Source organism: Spea bombifrons, chromosome 9 (assembly GCF_027358695.1).
Source record: "Spea bombifrons isolate aSpeBom1 chromosome 9, aSpeBom1.2.pri, whole genome shotgun sequence".
Classification (NCBI taxonomy): domain Eukaryota; kingdom Metazoa; phylum Chordata; class Amphibia; order Anura; family Pelobatidae; genus Spea; species Spea bombifrons.
In genome coordinates this window covers 398,862-422,004 of record NC_071095.1, presented here as the reverse complement: position 1 = coordinate 422,004, position 23,143 = coordinate 398,862, and the positions used below count along the sequence as shown (strand labels likewise).

General features: G+C 40.2%; 1 protein-coding gene across 7 annotated transcripts in view; it reads right to left on the bottom strand.

Moving 5' to 3' along the window:
- Nucleotides 1-17,673, bottom strand: part of TRIM9 (tripartite motif containing 9) — a 32,403-nt gene extending 14,730 nt beyond the window's left edge. For all 7 annotated transcript variants that reach the window (XM_053475164.1, XM_053475166.1, XM_053475167.1 and 4 more), the window contains exons 1-3: nucleotides 16,799-17,673; nucleotides 2,556-2,651; nucleotides 1,875-1,997 (exon numbers count right to left, since the gene is read on the bottom strand). In XM_053475164.1, the coding sequence (XP_053331139.1) occupies nucleotides 1,875-1,997; nucleotides 2,556-2,651; nucleotides 16,799-17,626 (1,047 nt within the window). In that variant the 5' untranslated portion in view covers nucleotides 17,627-17,673. The remainder of the gene's footprint in view (nucleotides 1-1,874; nucleotides 1,998-2,555; nucleotides 2,652-16,798) is intronic.
- Nucleotides 17,674-23,143: the final 5,470 nt, after the last annotated feature.

Genomic DNA, 23,143 nt, shown 5'->3' with positions numbered 1-23,143 from the left:
AAAGAAGAAAGCATTAAAATAATGTAAGTAGTTTAATATGCATTCTTCCAAAACAAAAACTAAATACAATTCTTTATAGCTCTTACTTGACGCAGAAGAGGCCGCGTCCTCCTCCATAATCTGCCTTTTCTTGCCGCTGATTGGCTGGTTGAAGCAGCCATGTGACCATCGTATGCATTAAAGTGCATAGGATGGCTGTAGTGTGCCTTTCAGACATTAAAATGGCCATTCTTCTATTTACATTTCCAATAATAATTTTCAGTTATTTTTATTGTTTGTTTGCAGGCATGTTCTGATGTATTATTATTTGATGTCATTATGGTGTTGTAGTTTGGTATTAATATTTGTTTTTACAATCTTTTTCTTATATCCGTATTTCTTTTTACAGTTATTAGCGGAGCAATCCTTCAGCTGATGTGATTATCAAGCAGGCTCGGCAGACTCCTTATGCGGCTCAGTTCAGCTCAGCCCTAGAATGTCCCAAACTACAGTATTTTGGCAGTGGGTAAAGAGATCCCATTTTTGATTCCTCAAATATTAACACTTTAATTAAAGAAAGTGGCTGCACTGACCAACGCACACAATCGATGTGAAATAGGATATTGGAAATACAAACTAATAAGCTGAAATCAGGGAATGCATAAAAAGAAGAATTCTTTGTAAACAGCGCCTCTTAGTAATTTATCTCTTCCATTCCATTTTCTGTTGCCACTTGGTGAAATGGCAGCTAGATCCTGTGGGATCAGACCTCCAGCAGGTCACAGAGAATGAACTCATAGGGCTGATCGCAAGAACAAGAAGAAAAATGAAAAGCTATAATTGGCTATGTATTTAATCTTGCATTAGGCTCATGGCTGCCTTTGGCAAAATATACGGTGTAATAAAATTAATTAAGGATTAGGATTTTGAAATCCGATAGGGAAAAAAAAAAAAAAGATTAATTGTAGAGCCTCACAATTGTTTAGCTGCTAAAGCCAAAGAAAGGGTATGAGCTATCTGAGCTATCTATATATTAACATATTACAAGTTAGTAACATATTACAAAAATATCTACATACCTCATGTATCAAAATAATAGAAAAAAACATTAATAATAGATATTTTCCTATTTCTTACTAGATTAGCTGTGCAGACAAATCTTTTATATATATTTCTTCTTTTACCTGCTTCTTGGGGACGAGTAGTTGGGTTTGCACCCAATGTCCCAGAGTACCCATTGAATACATCAATAAATATCCAATTGTCCCCTATTGTCCCCATAGAGCGCTTCTTCTCTAATGAATTGTGTTTGCTTTAACAAGACTGTTTGTGGAGTTTTTGCAGTATATGCAGTATATGAGAATGCAATAATTTGCATTCTAAACAATGTTATAGCAGAACGTGATGATTGAAGTGGTAGAATGATGCTTATTTTAACTGCCTGTGCCAACACTAAGGAAAGGCCATCATATTGTCATTTAATTGTAATCTGGTTTGTAGTGGGTCAAAAAACCCAAATGGAATAGTTTACTCAGAGTCCTCCATTACTCATGGGCGAATTAAATCTATGTGGGACAGAGGCTGTGAAAATATTGATATAAGATTCCGGTGTTACGAGGATGTTTTAGTATGAGCATGAACTTGTAGAAAAACATTATTCTCCAGTTAATGTAGTCCTATATATATAGAAAGAAAAGAACCAGTATCTAACATGTTTCCCCTGAACAGAGCTGACTGGGAATATATTATATGATTTCTCTGATTCATTCTGTATCTGGTAGCCGTAATCAGGGCCGGCCCTACAATGGAGCCTTTTGGGGCGGCATTTTAAACTTCGCCTCAGGCGGCATTAAGTCTTGGGCCGGCCCTGGCCGTAATTGAATGAATGCACCCACCTTAAGTTTGTGCTCATGTTCCTTGTTAACTCTGGAAAGAAGCTGGACCTTCCTTCTGTTGAGGGCATCGATCAGAGCATCACACTGGGCAACCAGGCAGGCTTCAAACTCCACACTGTTCTCCTGTGTTACACATTTGTTGTTAGGGCTCAATGTGCAGGACACTGTCTCACTTCTCACCTTTATTTAAGGACATGTAAAATCTGTTGAACAAATGCGGTTCTACGACACTTGATCAGGACGGTTACAGATTTAAACCAATGCTTGCTTTTCAAATCTTTTCCAAATCAGTAGGTTAAGAATGAAAACCAACCTCTTCCAAGGTATTATACATGTATAATGAATAAAAAAGCGCTGTACATAAAATATCATGGTCCTTTATTAGGACAGAACAAAGGCCTATGGACTAGCACTATGTAGAGATCAAAATAGTATTCATTGCATCTTCTACCATTCTCTTAGATGGTAGGCCATTTTGAAGCATGACATAGCACAAAACAAAATACCTTGAACTGCAGACATAACCCCGGGCCCTTTGTTCCCAGATAACATAAGACACAATGCAATGGTTTCCAACCTGATCTCCAAAGCACACCAAGAACTACTGATGAGGAACTAATAAGCCAAACCTTACTGCATACTAATGCTCTGTTTTGTTCCTGTGCCAACTGATAACTCTACCTGGATTTGCTGGACCATATTTCGCAGCTGAACTAGGAATTCTTTGGCTTCCTTGGCTCTGTCTGACAATCCATTCAGGGCCTGGGAAAGTTGACTCTGCAAAGACAACACAATACGGTTATGTGGGGATTAGCAGACTCCGTGCTAAAATATTCCAGAGGACTTTGTTCTGCAAACAACATGCATTGTGATGGATTTTACATTGTGTTTGTTAGAGCAGATGTATTGAGTCACTTACCATGGTTCCTTACTGTGGGTTTTTGGAATTTGTCATACATGTACATAGGGGGTTACAGAGAAACTATTTTCTGGGTAGTTGCTTAGAATAATCGGTTAATAAGACTCTGATCCTGAACAAGAGACAAGGACAAGAACCGAATAAGGTTTGGGATCTTGCAGCAGTGAGAGAGATGGGCAAATGGTCATTTTGTATCAGCAAGTTCTGGTGTTGAGGAACCATAGAATTCTTCTTCTCCTAAGGACAGACACTCATGGGATCCTCCTACACTTAGGGTTAGCATCCCCGTATGCGTGGCACAGGTCTCCAGTTACTATTACTGGGGAGATTAGAGTTTGGGTAGCATATGACCAGAACTTTTACTGGTTCCTTGATTATTTTAGAATGATATTAATAAAAATAATGTTATTCAGCTGTTACTTCAGTATTCAGCAGTCTCACCCTGCTAAAAACTTCAGCCTGAAATAGAGGATGTTCTCCTCTCTTTCACATTAATACGGTGTATTTAGACACCATGTGCCCTGCAAAAACGAAAGCTTTATGCCCTCTGTTTAATTCACTATTAATACTACGTTCATTTTGTTAAAAAAGAAAAAATCAATTAGCTTGCCTGGCTGAATTCTATCCTCAAAAGACACAGCTTGTGGAGAAGATTTTTATAGCATGTATGTGATTGTTTTAGAAGGTCCTACAGCAGGCATAATACAGCCAATTAGCCAAGTCTCCTGCCGAGAATCAAATCAATGAGAATTCATGAATCTTAAACATTTTCTTTTGATGGTATCGATTTAATTGAGGCGCAGCACCATTAAAACAAGACTTTGTTAGGGTGTGATGTGTGCTGTAACACTGCGCAGAAATCTACACAAGGAAAGAAGGGAGAAGAAATGAGGGTAGGTAAACAGATCAACATCAGGCCACGCCCTCGCTACTGTTCATAAGCCAATCATCTTTCCCCAGGTGGGAGGGGCTGCCTGCACTGGTTATATCTTGATGGGAATGTCTTCTTTATTATGTTTAGTATGGTGTCCGGTGAGTACACATCGCATTTATATTATTGATAAAGTATGTCATATTAACAAAAATACTAGCATGGTTAATAATATTAAAAATAAACATTGTACCACAAAAATAACATACAACGGAGCCAATTCAAAAAAAGGCCCACTGTGGCAGTGTTCCCAATTAAATCAATGCGATCTCTTCACATGCATACTGCAGCCAAAGGCATCTCTTGTAGGGCATTGATAAAACAATATTTTCTCCTTCCAGGCACCCTAAACAGTTAAGAGGAATCCAACGATTTCCATCAGCTGCTGTAATCTTCCCTAAAATGACCTTCAAGACTCAAGTGATTGGAATTAATATTGCATGGTCTATCTGAATGTAATTAGTTGTCTGCTTCCTGCCGGAGAATCAGATTCTGTACGGAATGGAATTAGTTGAGGCGGGAGAAGCAGGGGCACCACAGCTGGAGGATAAATTGGACTCCTTAAAGATTAATGAAAAGCTGCAAAACCGAGAAGGTGTGAATACACGTGTGAATAAAGGGACTGGTATTTGTGCCACAGGGGGGCCAGATAGACCTAATTTTTATCCTTCTGTAAGTTTATACATCCAATACAGGGTACAGGGTAGCACTATAGGAGGGTGCAATGTGTGCAACTATAGGGGTGTGTGCAACGTGACCAAATGAGACGTGTCCTGGACAAAAAATAGGCAACCATAGTCGTAGCCCATGTCATCTTAAAACACGTAGGTTTCTATTTCACAGATGAGCCAGGTTGTCTGCCTTTTAAAGGAGATAATAGTAGTTTGGATTAAGAGGGGCAAAGAGCCCTGGTATATATATATATATATATATATATATATATATATATATATATGCAATGTACAAGAGGAAAACAGGGGCAGATTATACGGGGTGATTTTATGCCATCAAATTTCGACACAGACAGGCACCATTGAAGTAACGTTTCCTAAACCTTCCCATAAACAATCAAACAATTTAGAAAGCCCTATCTATTCGAGCAACTCTGCTTCAAAGAGCAAAACGTGAAACATCACCACTTAATCCCATGGATTTATGGTTTATTTTTGCCTTGATAGATATTGCCGATAGCTGAGCTGCCAGAGAGCTGCAAACGAGGACATCCAGGTACACAATGTTCATAAACCGTAACTTGAGGATTCTATTGACTTACGGTGTTAAGGAGACAGTAAAACATCATCCCTGACATTTCACATAATTTACTGGAGGTTTTATTCATGTTTCTGATATATATATACTGCTTATATTAATATGCGCACACCTTTATTTCGCGAATAGAAAGTAAATGTGGGATTTTGTTACACTCACAGATCCGCTTTAATGTGCTTCTCTGCTATTTAGTGACGAATAAACTTAATTTCCTACTAAATCAAGTATTTTAAATCTCAATATGCTACGCGATTGTTATTTTTATGATTGGAAATTACTGCTTAACGCTGGATCGTAAATGCTGGAGGCGTTTTCTTGTGACTGCTATCAAAACACAAAAAAAAAAACAAAATCCCCCAAAGCATTATGGATATCATTGAGAAATTATTATTTAGGCCACTGGACAAAATCAATAACCAACTCATTCTTTTTTTTCCTCACAGCGCCATACTTTATGTTACAAAGCCAGAGGAACACCGAATGAAGACATAACTTCTAAACGACGTCAGGAACACTTTCCATCATACATTTTGATTGCTGCGTTGTGTTCCTGGTTACTCCGGTGAAAGTTATGGTGTCACCATTACTAACAAGATGCCTAACTGTCAATACAGAGAGTGGTTTATGGGATATAATACAGATAGGTTATTCTCTGGGGTCCAACTTTTCAACATAGACTTTCTCGTGACAATATCATGAGACACATGATAGGAGAAAGTATTGTCATATGTTTATAGCACATTGCTTTTTCATATCAATGTTCTGGTTCACCGTGGAATGCTTGGTTTGCAACTTTTAGCACATTAGGCAACTCCTACCAGTTGGCACAAACTGGACCATACATTCCGTACAAGTCACTCGGTCAACACATATTCGCCTGATGGAAGAGCACAGAAAGGTACAGTGTGATGCACAACTTGGAAAAATGTTGCGTTAAATTCTTGTTACTATTGTCAAAAATGGCCAATAATTTTCCAATAAGAGTGGCCCAAGGGGCACCATATATGCATGATATTCAGTAGGTCAGTATAGAATAAATTCAAGATAAGCCCAAGCTGATCATGATTCTTAGCTTTCGATATTAATTAAGCAGAACTCATTGATTATTAGGTCTACACATATGATGGTTCTTACTTTATGTCTTTAATGTTTAATTCTCAGAACATGGGTCTCTTGTGACCAGAAGCAGAAGGCATATAATTCATGGTCCGACAGTCTAGGCCTCCAGAGTTTGTTCCAAGGTACTGGCAGCATTAAGCAATTTCCAACCGGACGAATCAATAAGAACATGGCAGGAAGACGTATGAGAGAAGAAGACAAGCAGAAGTTGCCAATAAATAAAAAACGTGAAGAACAGAAACAGGAGCAATGTCATAAAAAGCAATCACCAACCTGACGGAGAAGCATCTTGGTGTACGATAAAAAGTTCCAAAGCCTTATCTCAAAAACTGGTGGATGAATAACCGCATGGTTTATCAGGATTTCTTTACTCTGCCTACATTTTGTGAAATGTGGAAATATAACCCAGTGTTACTAAATACCTATATTGTTCTTAACCCTTGCCTGTCTCCTCTCTACAATGTTTAGCTCTTTTTCACCATTGGTGGATTGTTTTAAGGTAAGGATATGCTGAAAGCTGACCTCAATAGCTGACAAAAAACAACCATATATGTATATAATCTCTAAAACGCTTTTTGTGTATACACTGTATATAACTTTGAATGCAACACCCTGAATGTTGAATCCATAATGGAATCCTATGGTTGGCAGGCTAAGTTTGCTTTAAATGGCTGTCACGTAGAAAGCGACTTATAGATTGCACTACAGTGTAGATTGCATTAGAATACGATTCAGATGGGATGTTGCCATTTTTACACGATATGAATACCTTAAATAAAACCAACGAGCAATTACCTTCTACACGTCTGAGTCTGTGACAAACAAATTGCTAGCGAGGAGAACTGAGATGAACACTGAGAAAATCAAGAGGAATACTGAGAAATCACGAACAATAAAACTATAGACCGTCAAGGAGACAAATCAATTGAACGCAGTACGCTGAATGATATACTCACTACAATCTATCCTACGGTACATTATACATATATATATATATATATACTATAACGTACTATACTATACTGTCTGTTCTATACTATAATGCGGACTGTCCATGACACATAGTAACAGGGACAATGCCCTCATAATGTCAAAACGTTCAAACGTGTCTATAATCCAGAACAGCCTAAAGAAACATATACCCATTTTCACATCCACTGCGAAAATTCCTGGTTAGCGCCTACGCTTGTTCCCAATATAGATAACACCTATATATAGCTATAGACTCTGATGGGTGCCTTCTGGTTACCATGGTCTCCAACATAAAAGCGAGAATTAATTACTTATCATTTTGCCTTGTGTACAAAAGAACCTTTCTTATAGATAGAAAATGTATTATTTCAACAGAAATTAATAAACGGCAATGAAAAAAAATAAGATTATTACTTAATATTAAGAGCTATGATTTATAAAGCATCTGTATTCTCAGTACTGGTCAACAACAGGAGAAACAGATTCACTTTAAAGAGGAGGTATTTGTGCTCTAACTAAAAGGCTAGCATTTAGCCCCAAATGATTGACCTATAATTATTGTTCAGCGCTGCGGAATATGATGATTCTACATAAAACGATAAATAATTATTATTGTCCTTTTTTAATTATTATTATTTTCCTTTTGTAATTATTAGTATTATTATTCATAATTAGTTGAACTCTTTCAAAGCCAAACATTTGACAATTAACCAACTAGCAATTTTGCAACTAAAATATATAAACTAGCTATATTCCACACAAAGTGATCCTTTTACCAGAATATCGCAGTAGCACTTCAAGAGTAAAAAAGATCAGAATTGGTACATGTGCTTTTATTCTCTTTTTTACTGGCTTTATATGAATTTCCAACCATTTTTCCAAATTCTTGTCACAAATCTTCATGTACAGTTCAGAGGGGACACTCGCTCATTTAATCCTATTTTTTGTATCTAAAACTAACAACTGCAATATGGGAAATAATAGTGTGCATTTCAGATTCAGTATCACCTGCAGGCATTTCAGGTTCTATTACTGAGAACATATGTGCAGTAATGGAACCGCTTACATGTCAGTAGGGGAAGCACAGCAAGCAAACCTAATATAAAGTCTACGAGTACAACAATAATTTAATTCAACAACATTTTAATCCTATTGGGAATGATACAAAATGAACCTATTGTTCCACGCAACATACTATTAGAAGAATGCAATAGTTAAAGTCTTCCGGAGTTACATTATTACAGAACAATGTCTAAGAGTAGAAGGCTAGGTGGATACTGTGGCACTTGTGCATTGCTTACACTTCCCCCATGTATTATACATACATAATGTATTATATGCATCCCAGAACATTCTGATTTTAACATGGTTCTGCATCTTTGTTCCATCTTACCCGCTGAGGATTCCAGATAACTAATCAACCGTTTCACCCAGTTCAGGTCAATGTGCAAGACAGAATAACTCCCAACAGTCACGGATTTCACTAGATAGTCTTGATTAAAAGCTGGTTGGGTAGATCCTCTGACCAGCCCAGGATCAGTGGAGGTCAGTGGAGGTCCGAGCTATTGCAGCCTAGACCTCCAATGAAGCTCCCACAGAGCCACCTTCGTGACTCTCCAGGTAAGGTGGGCTGTGGCCATGGCGCCAACTGGTCCACTTCTGGTTCTGACCCTGCCACCCTACCTCTTGTCATATACCCAACATAGGTGTATTCACATCTAAAATGTTTGGGGGGTCGAGACTGGAATTCAATCATATATTGTAGAGCTGGGAGAGCCAGTGTAGATATGCACCTTGTTCTGCACCTACTAACAAACACTCATTGCTCTTATTTTTAATATGTTTAGTAGTTCGATATTTACATATCTTGGTTTTACCCTAATACATCTTGATTTGTATGCTTTCCATGAGACAGCAAAACACAAATTAAGTAGAAGAATCTCTGCAATTATCATTGAATGGCTCTGAGAATCGATGTCTCAAATGAGGCCCTTTTGAGTATTTATGCTCCAAAGATCTCCACCAGCTCAGCTAGAATTAAAGATCGTCAAAGATAATCCCAAAGTGGGCAATTAGATGCAACATTCTGATCTGTACAGATTTTAGCAGTCTTAATTAGACTTTTATCAAACTTGTTACAAAACCCAAGTGCCTTGGGGAAAAAAACAGAAAAATTAATTAACAGGTTTTTTTTTAATAGACCCAATGTGAAGTGACTATGTAGATGAAGGGTAAGCCAATGCCTTGTAAAATGGAAAAAAATGCATGATCTGATCTTTGTTACCTAATTTGGCTGAACATATACAGCATGGAACTGGGTTAACCAACTAGAAGCTAACCAGATCCTTTGGAAAGAACTGCAATAACTCCATACCAAGATATGGTAGCAATCAGTTTGCTAAACTTCAGATGCACTTTTGCTTCTTGGTCTGAGAAATGCTCCCATGATATCTGCATGTGCAAATTCTGCAAACCAATTTCTGTCGCATTATGTCCTGACACCCTAAAATTATTTTCAAAATAATACTCCACTTGCTACAATATATTGGCTCATAGTGAATTCTTAACACCGAGCAGATTTATAATTTAAAAGGAATATGCAAGCACTCATTTATACACATATAGAGAAGAGTACCCTGATAGATTGTAAGCTAGCAAGAGCAGGTTCTTCCTCTGTGTCAGTATGTCTTAACATATTTTAACATTATTGTCAAATTGGTATAATGTCATATTTAATGTTATTGAATTTTCACCCCCTCCTATAATAATAGTGCTATAAAATGGTAAATTCCTCACACGATAATGAACATAAAATTATTGCTACTTTCATGTCAATAGGATACAGTAAGTACCCCCTCCTTAAATTGCCCAGATAATATCCTGATAGGCAGATCCATCTAGTCTACTACTCCATAGAAGATGCCATACTTACAGCAGGTAGTAAAACTATCTCTGCCAAGAATGGGGAACACTTAAATACCTTTCCCTACAGTGAAGGACAGAGAAAAAATCTCCACTGGGATTTCAGACTAGTCCTGTCTATGGGGGTAACCTAGATTCCCCTTGGGAATCTCTTGGGGGTTCCATAGGTATGGAGGTTAGCCCAGAAATGAAACTCCTTACTCACTGGTTCCCTCATGCAGCAGAAACTTTCCTCGCATTCTCTAATTGGTTCACAAAATTGTTATTTTACAAATTACAACCTATCAGTGTCAAATTCCAGGGTGGTAGGTCCAATTGCCTTGTTAGGGGATTGGTTTAGGGGAAGATCTCTACAACCCTCCATTGTATCTTTACACGTGGCCTAAAGCGGATCAGGGTTATGACATCATATACAGGCAGTTTCCACAAAGCAGAAGTGCAGCAGAAGAAAGAAAACCATCGGCATAAAAACGCTGGGGAGTTTCCCTGGGTCTGGAGCAGCAAGTCCTCTAAACATATCACTGCTGCATATACTACATATACCCCCACCCATCAAACCCTTTACCTATTTTTTAATGTTTCACCCATTTAACCATTTCTTAATGTCCTTCGTATACTTTAAAGCTTCTGTTGCATTTCCGATATCATCCATCTTGTGTTGTAACTAAATATTATAACCCAAACCCCCAATCTCACTCTTTTTTGTGTTGAGGGTTCCACTTCCTTTCTGACAGCACCCAAGAATATTTACTCATATTAATATATTAATTTAATCTGAGACTGTATAATCTGTCCTGCTCTCCCTGCTCATCAAATATCATTTGGGGTTCACATGTGTATTATATTACATGTTCATTTTGTGCCACGTGTCACCAACTTCTCCATAAAAAATTAAATTCACGTTATAATTGCTACGGCTTTAAAATGAGTTGTCAGTAAAGCACCTGTATGGACCACACTACACCCCTGTATACACCGTGTAGTGGTTATTCTTTTGAATGTAATCACTTTATATTTCTATTATCATAGATACAGTATATGAACGGCTCTCTATTTCTGGTTACAACTCTACTAAGGCTACTGAAAGAAAAAAATCAAAGCCAACAGACATGTTTATAATCTATTGATTTTACACTAATGGTCTGCTTTAGCTTGGTGGGTTTATTTCTTAACATGAAACTGTTTTTGTGTAAAAAAAAAAAATGACACAACTCCCATTCTTTCTGGAGGCTTGTTCCTAGGGCATATAGGCAGTCAAACAAACCCCAATGTGTTTGCATGCGGATCCAGTGTTAAAGGAGTTTGACCCAAGAGTACTGCTCGTTAGGGATTTACAAATGAAATATGCTTTGTTTAGGTGAATGAAAGGTGACGAGGAGGCTATCACTGCTTGCTTCACTCATGGATGCCTATTTAATAGGGTTATAGCGTCTATAAGAAACAGGATCATGGAGCTGCAGTGGACCATCATTGAAACCAAGAGATGGAAGGCCCTTTATGTGGAATATTTAGGGTTCGCCCATTCATTTCATCCTTCTTTTTCCTGTCTGATGGAAACGGGCTTTGCAAGCCACCGTGGTCTAGTGGAAATGAACAGTAGCATCTGTGGCCCGATTTACCATCACAACAGGACCTATTGGTTTCTTGCGAAGGGTAACTATCACATTAATGATGCAAACACTCTTGCCACCGCAACCATACAATGCCTTAGAAAGTCAGTGTGTTCTCTTTTAATCACCGATGAGGACTTTTTGCTCATATCAAAAGATAAAGAAAACAATAAAACAGGCAGAACAGACAATGCAAGCGATTGTACAGGGTTTGTATTGTGTGGTGGCTCTGAGGCTCTGTGTTCTTGTCCTGTGAGGCAAAGAACGCATTTGTCTGCTGGGCAGTGTTCTGATTCACGCGGTTTGATTCTAGAGATATAGGGATTTGGGGGCTTTTGCACTTTCGAGCGGGATCAGGTTACACTGGGAAGGGGAGAAGGACATTCTTCTCATTAACGTACAGCTGATGTCTGGGAACAATGTGAGGGGGTTACGACGTGGGCACAAAACAGTGGGGTGCGAGAGGAGGAGGCAAACGGTAGAAGGCGGCGTGTGGTGGGCTCGTATCTATGCGTATGTTGCTAAGGAAGAGCAATGAAAAGGAGGGTGCAAAACATCTGTTCCTCGCATTCCAGTCCATAGACATAAAAGGCACACAAAACACACTACGATTGATGCCGGGTGCGACAGGCTGGGGTCGTACGTCTGTAACGTGTGTCTGGGATGCTGCTCACCAAAATCAGAGTAGTGGTGCTGAAAAGAGCTCTCCTTATGAAATGTGAATGGTGCGAAACGTAAGTGAACCCCTTCTGTTCCTATGGATGACACCATGTGGCTTATATAATAAAGCCCATGTATACTGTATACCGTTTATTACCATCCACAGTAGATGTACCACCAGTACGGCATTGTCCTTGAACTGAGGAAAGCCATCTTACCCAGTTGGCAATAAGGGTTCCACTATTCTAAGGGGCCCCGGTACATTACCAATATACCAATTGTGTTTACCAGTACAGACCTGAAAAAGTCGAAAGAATGATCTTAATTCACCTACAAAAGCAATTGCAAGATCTTTATGGCAAAGGGCAGTAACCAAAACACAACTTGCCAATTATTATTACATGCGGACAACAGACCAAGTGACGTTAAATGTCCCTTTTTTGTAATCAGGAAGACAAAAAGTAAGGATTAAAAACAAAATAAATGTCATGCACCCAGTATCTGCTGCCGTTGGGTATCACTGTGCCGACCTACTCGACATTTACTAAACCTCTACGCCCTGATGTAACAAACATCTGTCGCTATAGTTCCTAATACATTTAACTCATCTGTCCCTATTATAAAGCTGGAAGCTTTGCTGGTTTCACATCGATTATTTAGGCATTTAGGCCTCCACATGAAAATGTGTGAGTTATGAGGGTCTTGGCCGAGGATCTATGTTAAAACGCATTTTGTAGTATGGATGCCATGGATTTCCACGCTTATTTCATCAGGGCACAGGTTAAACACTTTTTTAATTTTGGTCTCATCTCGTCACTTGTCTCGGGCAGCAGAACACTTGGGAGACGCCTTGGAGTTTGAGAACACAAATATCATTGTCTCTTCTATGAGCGTTCGGTATTCAGTATATTACACAGGGTGTCTAACTGCGAGCTTCATAACCTATACATGGCTTGAAGTCTGTCCCCTGTTCCCCTGCGGTTGTCACATCTGAATTTATACGGCACAATGCAGTGTCTGCAGGCTCCAAGCTCCAAAATTGCTTCATTTGTAAACATCATCCAGTGTTCGCCCGTCAGTCTGCATCGAAATCATTTCTGCCCCGATTACCGAACAAAATGGTCACTGCTTCCAAAATGTTCTATTAACCCATGGGTTGCTTGAGAGCTCTACGTACAGTATTGGATTCATGGCTGTTTTCCAGCGTTGTAAATGCTCGGTGTTACAGCTTAGGGGCCTTTATATCGTTACCGTCAGACTGACCTACATCTGGGATTCCCAACGCTATCCTCACGTACCCTTAACAGACTGACGGCTGCATCCATACACAGCTGTTGTTGGGTTTCCTTTTTGCCATTCTCAATCCCGTTCATTCAATAGCGATAAAAAGCTGGGTCTGCTCACCCACAGTGAGAGGGGAGGTTTTTTAGCTGTAGTTTGACATTTATTAATGTAGTTTGATTGTTAGCTACATATGGTAAGGAATACCAATGACTGAATACATACTGTATGTCCTGGCTGTATAGATCCTACAATGAATGCACTTCTCCCACTATCAAACAGAACATAACAACCTACAATGTATATATATATATATATATATATATATATATATATATATAGTCCATACATATGTTCTGTTTTCCGAGACAATCTTAATTCTCTTTATAAGGAGCTGCACTCCCAAATATCAGGTCATATCCCTCATCCCTTTGACCCATAGTAATAAAGACCTGAGAAATTGGTCACCTTAAATTAAAGACCTTAACACCTTAATTAAAGACACCTTACTACATGTACCTTACTACGGTAAGGCACTATGGCCTAGAATGTTTCCAACAATCGTGTAAGGCAGCCGAGACATCAGAAAGAGAAGTGGAATTTCGTCAGGGGGGTGACATATATTTTAAACCCTCAGATGCAGAGACTGACTGGGGATTGAAATGGCCTATAAATCACATAATAAAAAAGCAGGATCTATCTGCGCAAGCGAAGATAAAGAAAGGTACATGGGAGATGCAATCGAGCACGGCCCGCCAGATGTAGTGGAAATCTGGAGTGGACATCAGAAAAAGAAACAGATTGTCAGATTTTGCCACCTTTTGCCCCACATCTCAGATTTTAAAGCAAATATCTCCCAAAAAAACAACACAGATGGGAAAAAAAGTGCAAGCTGGCTTTAATAAATGACTTATGCTAAAATCTGTATAGAAACGTCATTTTTGTCTGCAAACAAATTAATTAGGGTAGTTAGATTCCACTAGCCCAATGGTAGGGTGTGGGCTACAGCGAGCCCCTCTAAAACACGCATGCATTTATTTGCCCCCCTCTCTTTTGTCCCACGCCATTCCTTCCCTCTCGCTCCCGATGTTCGGTCTCCTTTGTCCTATTCCCATGAAGAACTGTAACCCTTTTGCTGCCTGTAGGACAGACACGTTATATACCCGCAGTCCTTTTTAAAAACTCGTAGAATACATAGTTCACTATTACTGTTTTAAAGAGAAAATGCTGAATGTGGATGTTTCTTCATCTGTTTTTTAATGCATCCCCGGCGTTTTGTCTGCAATGCGTTACCATCGTCTATAGAGCCTAAGGAGATTGCAGGTTCTGTTACGTGCCTTTACCTATTCACAGCTATAGGCCTAGCTTACCCAACCCTTTAGGGTTAACCATTTTTTTTTCTGTAGGGGGCAGTGAGCGCAGACCCCCACAAAGATTATTACTGCTTTCCATATCCATATAACTACAATATAAGCCAAAATGAAGAATGGGAGGCTAAAAATCCCAAAAATCAGAAATAATTACTCAGTATATAATATGTTACTTATTATAATTGTAACATTTATGGTCACATTGAAAATGATGATGCCATACAATGAAAAATCACTCATCTCACAGTTAAGACATTCATAGGCTTAACCCTCGAGGTAACGCCTGTATTAATTATCATGTGAACTTATTATCATGTTATTGAAGGGAACAAATCGTGGCTATAAAGGCTTCTGATTCCCTCCCGTGGAATTTCTGAGACAAGTTCAATTCATTTTTATCTCCTTTGTCCCCGGCGGGAAATATATTGTGATCTGTAAAGATGATGGATTAGGTAAGAACTATCCCAGGGGTTCTCGACCATACTCTCAACTACAACGGTGCCCATGAACTACATCCATTACCCAGCCACACACTCAATCCATTATCTATATTAGCATATACCGAGCAATCAACTCCTACAACATGAATATAAAATGTACCCGAAAAAACATTAACATTCTAGTCCCTCACTCTCTATAAAACTTGAAGGGTTAAACCTACGGCTTGTATATGTCACTGTCGCCTTTGTAGTTGTAGGCAAAATACCAATAATCAGTTGCTGATGGTCTGATGGTTTATCAGAGCGACACAAGGGGATATGTGATTACTTTTAGGGTCAGTCTTAGTGCTAGATGCCTGGGGCATCTGGACTGCGGGAGAGCTGGCCGACACCCCAGAAAATGTCCCCAATGTGTCGACTATGAGTGCAACGGAAGCCTGCAGAAAGAAGTGGGGGACATGCGCAAGAAATCCATGCCTACACTGACATTCGTTGACATCAGGCTGGAATGGATGGCTACTGTTTGGAGTGGATGGCTACTGCTCCCAGGCCAGTCCAAAAGTCTTTAAACTGTGTTTCTGTGTGTGAATGCGTATGTGTTAGCATGAGTGTGTATGTTCATGGTAGGAAGAGTGTGTTAGTGCTAATGTGTGTTAGTTTGAAAATGTGTGTTCTAGTGTATATGTTACAAGCTATGGTTCAAGGGCCAAGGGGGGCCACTCAGCTTTCCTGCCATCCCACCAAGCCAGAAGGTGCCAGACTAAATGTAAAAAAAAGTATGTACGTACTGGTGGCAGGGGGTGGCAACAGAAATGCTCCTAGGCTCAGGTGTTATTCGGTTCAACGCCTGATCACCCTAACACATTATGCCTAACCAGTAAGTTAGGACGTAGGACAAAAAAGAGCAACATATCTGGCATAGATTTATTTCAGTTCAAACACCACCAAATAAACTAAAGAGTGAGTAAAAAAACAACTGGCCATATGGCAAGTTAAGTATAATGGGACATTTACGTCATCAAAGACGTCATCAAAGGCAGATTTAATAGAGGTTAGTTTTATATACCAACTAATACCAGTGGCAAATGGCAATAACTGGCCTTTTTATTAGAGTGGTGATAAGGTTAGGGGTTACATGGATTCCAGAAACCTGGGTCATGAGGTGAATTATAGGATCTCTAGGATTAAACAGATCCTATAAACTGTCAATATCCTGAACATTACAAGTCATCTGGTTGGACTGTCTACAAATAAACAGAAGGCTGGCCAAGATCTACAGAGATAACACACTGCATGGTGAGAGCTGCTCACTCGGTGGCCCAGCCACTTCAGCTGGGAAGACACAAACCCTCCGGTCCACCAAGGACTAGCTGACAACCGGTGCACAGGGAGTGCAGGGAGCCGCTGCAGTACCCGGGAAAGCCGGCTCACCTTGTGAAGCTTCCACATGGCCCCCAGAGCCTTGACCTCATGGTTGGAGTGCTTGCCCTCCTCCAGGCACTGGTAGCAGACCGGCATCTTGCACTGCACGCAGTACATGCTGTGGTTCTCCAGCTCGTGGTCGGTGCAGGTGGAGATCTTGCGGGGGCTCAGCCTCCTGCTCACCCTGCCCTGAGCCGGGGGCACCAGCCGGTGCTTTGCCAGGGGACCCCTGGGTGGGTGACACCGCAGGCGACAGGGCTCGCAGTAGAAGACGTCGCACTGCTCGCACATGACGGTGGCCTCCTTGGGGCTCTTCTCACATAGCTGGCACTTGAGGGCCGAAGCTTTGCTCTGCTGGTAGCGCTCAATCACCCCCTCCAGCACCCGGTTCTTGGCAAAGCCCCTCAGCCCTCTCTCATCCAGGATCAGGCTGCGGTGGCATTGCGGGCAGGTGATGCACGAGTTGCGTGCACCGCTGGGCAGCAGCAAAGCTCCCGAGGAGTGATGGTGGGGCTGGGGTGGCGGCATGGCCGGTGGGAACACCCGCACCCCATTGGGGGACTTTTGGCAGGGTGTGGTAGGGGCACTGGCAAAGCCTCCGTACGAACCGTAGCCCGAGTCCGCCTCACTATACAGGCTCATCTTGTCCAGGTCCAGGTAGTCATAGTCCGAGATCCCCGAGGCTCTGCGGCTCTGGGGGGACTCGGAGTCCGGGGTCTGCACCAGGATGTTTCGGGCACATGCTAGGCACAGGCTGTGGGAACAGGGCAGGATGATGGGTTCCCGGTAGAAAGAGCCGCACACCGGGCACTTGAGCTCTTCCTCCATCTCTTCCATAGGGCGCCACTGGCTGGATGGAGCTGCGCTGCTTCGGAGATGCAGCTGACGTGCCGGTGCAGCAGACAACGAGCCCCTCCCAGCATAGGCACTGCGGGTACCATTCCGAGCACCGCCTCCGCACGCAGGCTATTGGACAATTAAGAGCAAAAGGGTTCAGCTCATTGGTTCGCTTGGCTGTCAGTCATCCAGAAGTCGGGGTTTGATAAAATCTAGTAGCAGCATTTTCACAGGATGAGCAGCAGTTCCTCTAGGCGCTGGTACCGGGAGAGTCAACCCGAAAACTCCTAGAATGCTCAGCCTAATACCTGGCCTTTTAGCACACTTGTATATATAGATGCTGGTGTTTCATATGGGCCAGTGTGGGGCATTGACCAGGAATCCAACCAACCCCCTGTAGTACCCGCGCGAAAGGCACATTTCTCATGTGAGGAACGGGGCCATGTTTATATTATGGGTTATAAAGACGGCACACGCCAATGGCTTCTCTTAATTATTGATGGGAAGTGCCATGATGTGATTATTAATAGCGGTTGTACATGACGGGGGCCTCCCGGTGCAACAGGACCTGATGTGAAAGAGAATATGTAAAACCTTTTCTTCACATAGTGACATCTTATTAAAAGAAAATGGGGTTCTACTTCCTACTTTTTGTGTTTGATTGCAATATTTATTTCTGGTAAACACATCCTTTGCCTCCGTTATGAAGGCCCTTGTACATCACTGTGGGCTTTACTCCATTGTTGAGCCCCAGATGACGTGAATGATTGTTGATGGATGGGTGGACGGGGAGAAGCCAAGCGCCAAGCCTGAGCCACGTACTGCGGGACAGGAAGAATCTCGTTGCTCAGCATCAGCAATTTACCTTCAATTATGACATTTCTGAGACTCCACAATCCACATTTCTGCTTTACTTTTCTGAGTCTCTTCTCCCAGCTCTTCAGGGTGGCTTTCATAATACAACCACTTTGGAAACGTGACTTTTTGTGCATAAGCCTACATGGTTGTATTCTTATTAACACGTGTTGGGCCATTATGGTTTTTCATGGTGTAACTCAGGTCGTCATTTATATACCTCTACCAATTGTCAGTTATCATTAGATGACAATAACACCAACAACCATTTTTATCACAAGGAGTAAATTAATAAAATTGGTGCCATAAGGCTTCTGAATCTTGGTATTTCAACCTTTGTAACTATATAACCCGGATGCATACATATTTTTTCAAAACAAATAATTGGAAGCCGGTAATCTAAATCTGAAATTAGATTAATTTAAACACAAATGAGGCAATTTTAACATCGTACTTTGTAAGATGAGTTAGCAGAGCAGTCTGCGTGATTGTTTAGTAACACTATACATGTTGTTAATGATTTTAAAACACTACTGTGATGTTGATCTGCTGATAAAATGAGAAAATGTAATGACCCGTGTAAAGTCTATCTCCTACTTTAATTCACCAGTAGTTAATAGTTTGCGTGGCCCTTCTGGTATTTGTCAAATCGAACAATATCCAACCTCAGAAAAGACAAAAGTATTTTCCTGCAATTGCAAGAGGTTAACGTGTTTGATAAACGTTGATCTATACGAATCTGAGCCAGTTAATTTGCTTTGATCTAATTTGTGTATCCAATGCTTTGATTGTGGATCTTTATATCTGCCACCCTTTGCCCCGCTGTTGTTAAAATTGAATTGGTTTTTAATATTATCTTTAGGTTACATTATGATGGTGAATTTGGTATACATTTGTTTCATCCTATAGCTTTCACTAGACACTAGTGAAGGGCAGGACAGTCGCCTTTGTCCCACCAAGTCTCGGCTAGTGCTATGAAGAGTTAATCCCTTGCGCAATTGAGCTTTCAGCAGGAAGATCTCTACGGCGGAGCTACTCTGTCTGAGTCTCCGTCACACAAACTAACAAACTAATGGTTGTTTAAATAAATTTTAATGTCTTCCTCTTTATACTCCACAACAGTAAAACACCAAGTCAACCTTGCTGTCCATAGTTAATTTTTCTATGAATCCTTTTAAGAGGTCGTTTCAATGTGAAAGAACCACATTTCCATTGATTCAGTAGCATCAAGGCCATAGAAACAATCAATACACATTTGTGATACAGTGGTCATTAATTTATTACAACACAGGTAGCGATGTCTGAGGCACAGGTCTTCACTGTAACATAAAGCCTTAACAACAGAGCTGCTCCACTGAACACCTTTGTAACTGAACATAGCATTTTCGTAACTAAATAAAGCATATTGGTACATAGCAGGCCCTGAGTCCTTCCTAGAAATACTTCTTCAATAGTGCAAAATGTTGTCTTTTTCATAAATTTAACATGGATCACTTAACTGTCATGTGCCACAAAACCAGACACCAAAAGACTGTTGCCACAGAGACCGAAAAGGCTTATTTTAAAGCATTTTGTCTTTTGGGAGCATTCGCTGTAATCCTTTCTTTTCTACAAAGGAAGAAAGAGAACATATCAGTTGCCAACGTTTTGGCCAGGAGATAATGAAGTTTCAGGAGGGGACATGCGATATTTAATTTATGACTTTTACTTAATGTCCTTTCCTGAAACTCACAAAATTTAAAGTCACATGCACTTGCACCCATGTGAGTGTCCACGTGCAAGGGCACGCAACCTCAGTCTTTCAAGATAACACAACGCCACTGATCACTTGGATTCTTAGTGAATAAACCTAAATGAGATTATACTTGCGGTGGCTGATGTTTACTAGTGCTTACAAATGCATCTTTTACAGCTTCAACCTAAATGATCCCATGTTTTACACGTTTTGCGCATTATGATACATTGCAGCTCTTTTCATGACGGAAAATCCTGCTCCCTTTTTTTCATTCATATATATATTGATGAAGAAATACCTCTAGAGAGCCAGCCATGTTACAAGGAGGGCAGGACCATCTTTAATATTGATTGGACCCTGGGCAAGCTCTTGCTTGGGCCCTCACATGTTCCTCAGCATGCGATCATGCCCTCTACCCCAACACCCCTCACGCCACATGTACAGGACGGGGAGGAGCACAATGCTATGCTAACTACACATTAAATGAATGGCGCAGGTTCGGTGAGTGACCCGAAACACGCGTGAGTCGCAGTCATGTGTTCAGGTGCCCTGTGGCCCCCCATTATCACCCCCAGAGTTCCTTTGTGTTCTCCTTCCAAATCTCTTTTTCTCCTCCATGTAGTTCAGGTATAGATCTACTATACAACAGATGGAAATGCAGTATTGCAGATCAACTGAATCAGACACACAGCCTTGTATTTGCAGGTATAAATAAATCACACATGGAGATGTAACATTGCAGCTATAGAGCAACTAAATAACACACAAACCCAGCCTTGAAGATATAGATAACCTGAAAATTCATATGCAAACTCAGCATTGAAGGTATACAGTAAATAATGCAAGAAAAGCTCTAAACCGTAAGCATAGGTTACTGGCCGCACACACCATGGACCAGCCCTGGCACTTGGATTGCACACACAGGACTTGCCCAGCACCTAAGATTCCGCACATAAGGACTTGCCCCCGCACCCAAATTGTACCCATAGGACTTGTCCCCAGCACCCTGCATGCCTGCCCCCACCGAGAGAACACCGAAACAGGGCTGGTGAGGGGGTATTCACAGAGTACTTTAATATATATTCTTTTTTCGAGTGGGGTATCAGGGAATTAGCTTTAACGCCTGCACTTGAATACTGACAAGTATATTGCAATTGCATTATATAATGGTGTGTTTGACCATTCCAGGCCTGAGAAACACCCAAATTCTTCTGTTTTAACAGCAAAACAACCAAATCTGTTTCAGATATTAAAGCACAAAAACAGATTTGAAGCAGGCAGAATTTCTTTAAAGCTAAATACGTTGTATTAAATAAATATACATAAATATTAATAAATATAAATTTATGTGTCAAAATAATTTGCCTGTATAACTCAAGTGTGGCTACAGTATTCTATGATCTGTAATCATTGCAATTACCCTGTACAATGCACTTCCTTATCGGACTTAAGTTATAAAGACAATGTAAATTAAGAGAGGGAATAAAACCCTTTGCAAAAATGTAAATGTTTCTTGTTAATGGAAATCTGCATTGACAGCAATTTAGCAATGAAGTTTTATCAGTGAGAACATAAGGACACAAGCTTTGTTTATCCAAAAGTATTATAAAAACAGCTGTCAGAAAAATTATGCCTTTGTGCTTAAGGTTTTGTCATCTCAAATTAGAGTCATCCGATGCTTATGCTTTGTTCCTAAATATTTTTATCTTTCCCCTTGTGTAGAAAGTAGAATAAGCCAACACACTGCCCATCCCTGTTTTGAAATTAAGGCATCATTGTGTGTAGGTGTTCTTCAAAATCAGGACAGACGGCTTTATTGGAAGAAGTTGCTATGGACAAACATGATTCATGTGCTTTTAAACATTTTTTCTGCCTCCAGAAAAAGTTGGATCCAAATTGGTATTTCTGTGATTCAAAGCGAAGTCTTATGAAATAAAATGATAATTTTATTTAATGTGAGCTTTTCGGATATTGTACATTATATTTTTTAATCCATGTAATTGTTTTCAATACATTTATAAGAATCTATTTTCCTTTAGAAACTAGTAATCAAATCAATTTCTGGTTTACTGGAGTTATCTGCCTTCTGCTTACCCCATTCTAGCAAAGGCTACCTGAACCATTTAACAGCAATTGGACAACTGGAGAGTTGCACACTGCACACATTCACTCTAACACTGTGGTTCTCGTTCACTCTCTCTCAAACGCTTTCTAAAAATTTCCCTACCTTCTCTGCTGACCACTTCAGCATTGCACATCTTCCTCTGCATCTTCATCTTCTATCTTCTCGCTTCTCTATTCTATCCTCAATATTTAATCTGCTATCTTCTTTCTTTGTCTGCATCTCTGTGGACATAATCTGGCGGTAACTTCCGCCAAAGTGATAGTGCTATGGTGAAGTCCTCCACGATCCTCCAATCGAGGATGTCACTGAAAGTGCCAACTGAGGGCAATATGTTGAGTGAATGTGGACCCACAAATTTCGGACCAAAATTCATAGTTTTTTTTTGTTGTTTTCCAATTTGTGGAGGATTCTGGCCTTCTTTTCAGGCTTCATACAAATCACAGAATTTACCAAAATGTTTAAAATTTGCAATTTGTTCGAATCCAAATGCACAAGCATACATTACTTATATTGTTTGGAACAATTTAAGGGGTTTTTCCGGGGTCAGAAGTCAATAAAGCCAAATATATTTTGTATAATTGATATTTTCTTCATGTGAGATATACAATTTCAAATTTGTAGCTCCTCAGAAAAAAAGATTATTATTGCTAAAAATATCCTATTTTCACAGCAATTTTTTTTTTATCAGTTCTACATATTAATTGTATTTCTGTTTATGGTGTGTGTTTGTTTATAGCTTTCACATTCCACTACAATATATGCTCTATGAGCCGTGATCAATACTGATATAGAATATCAAATG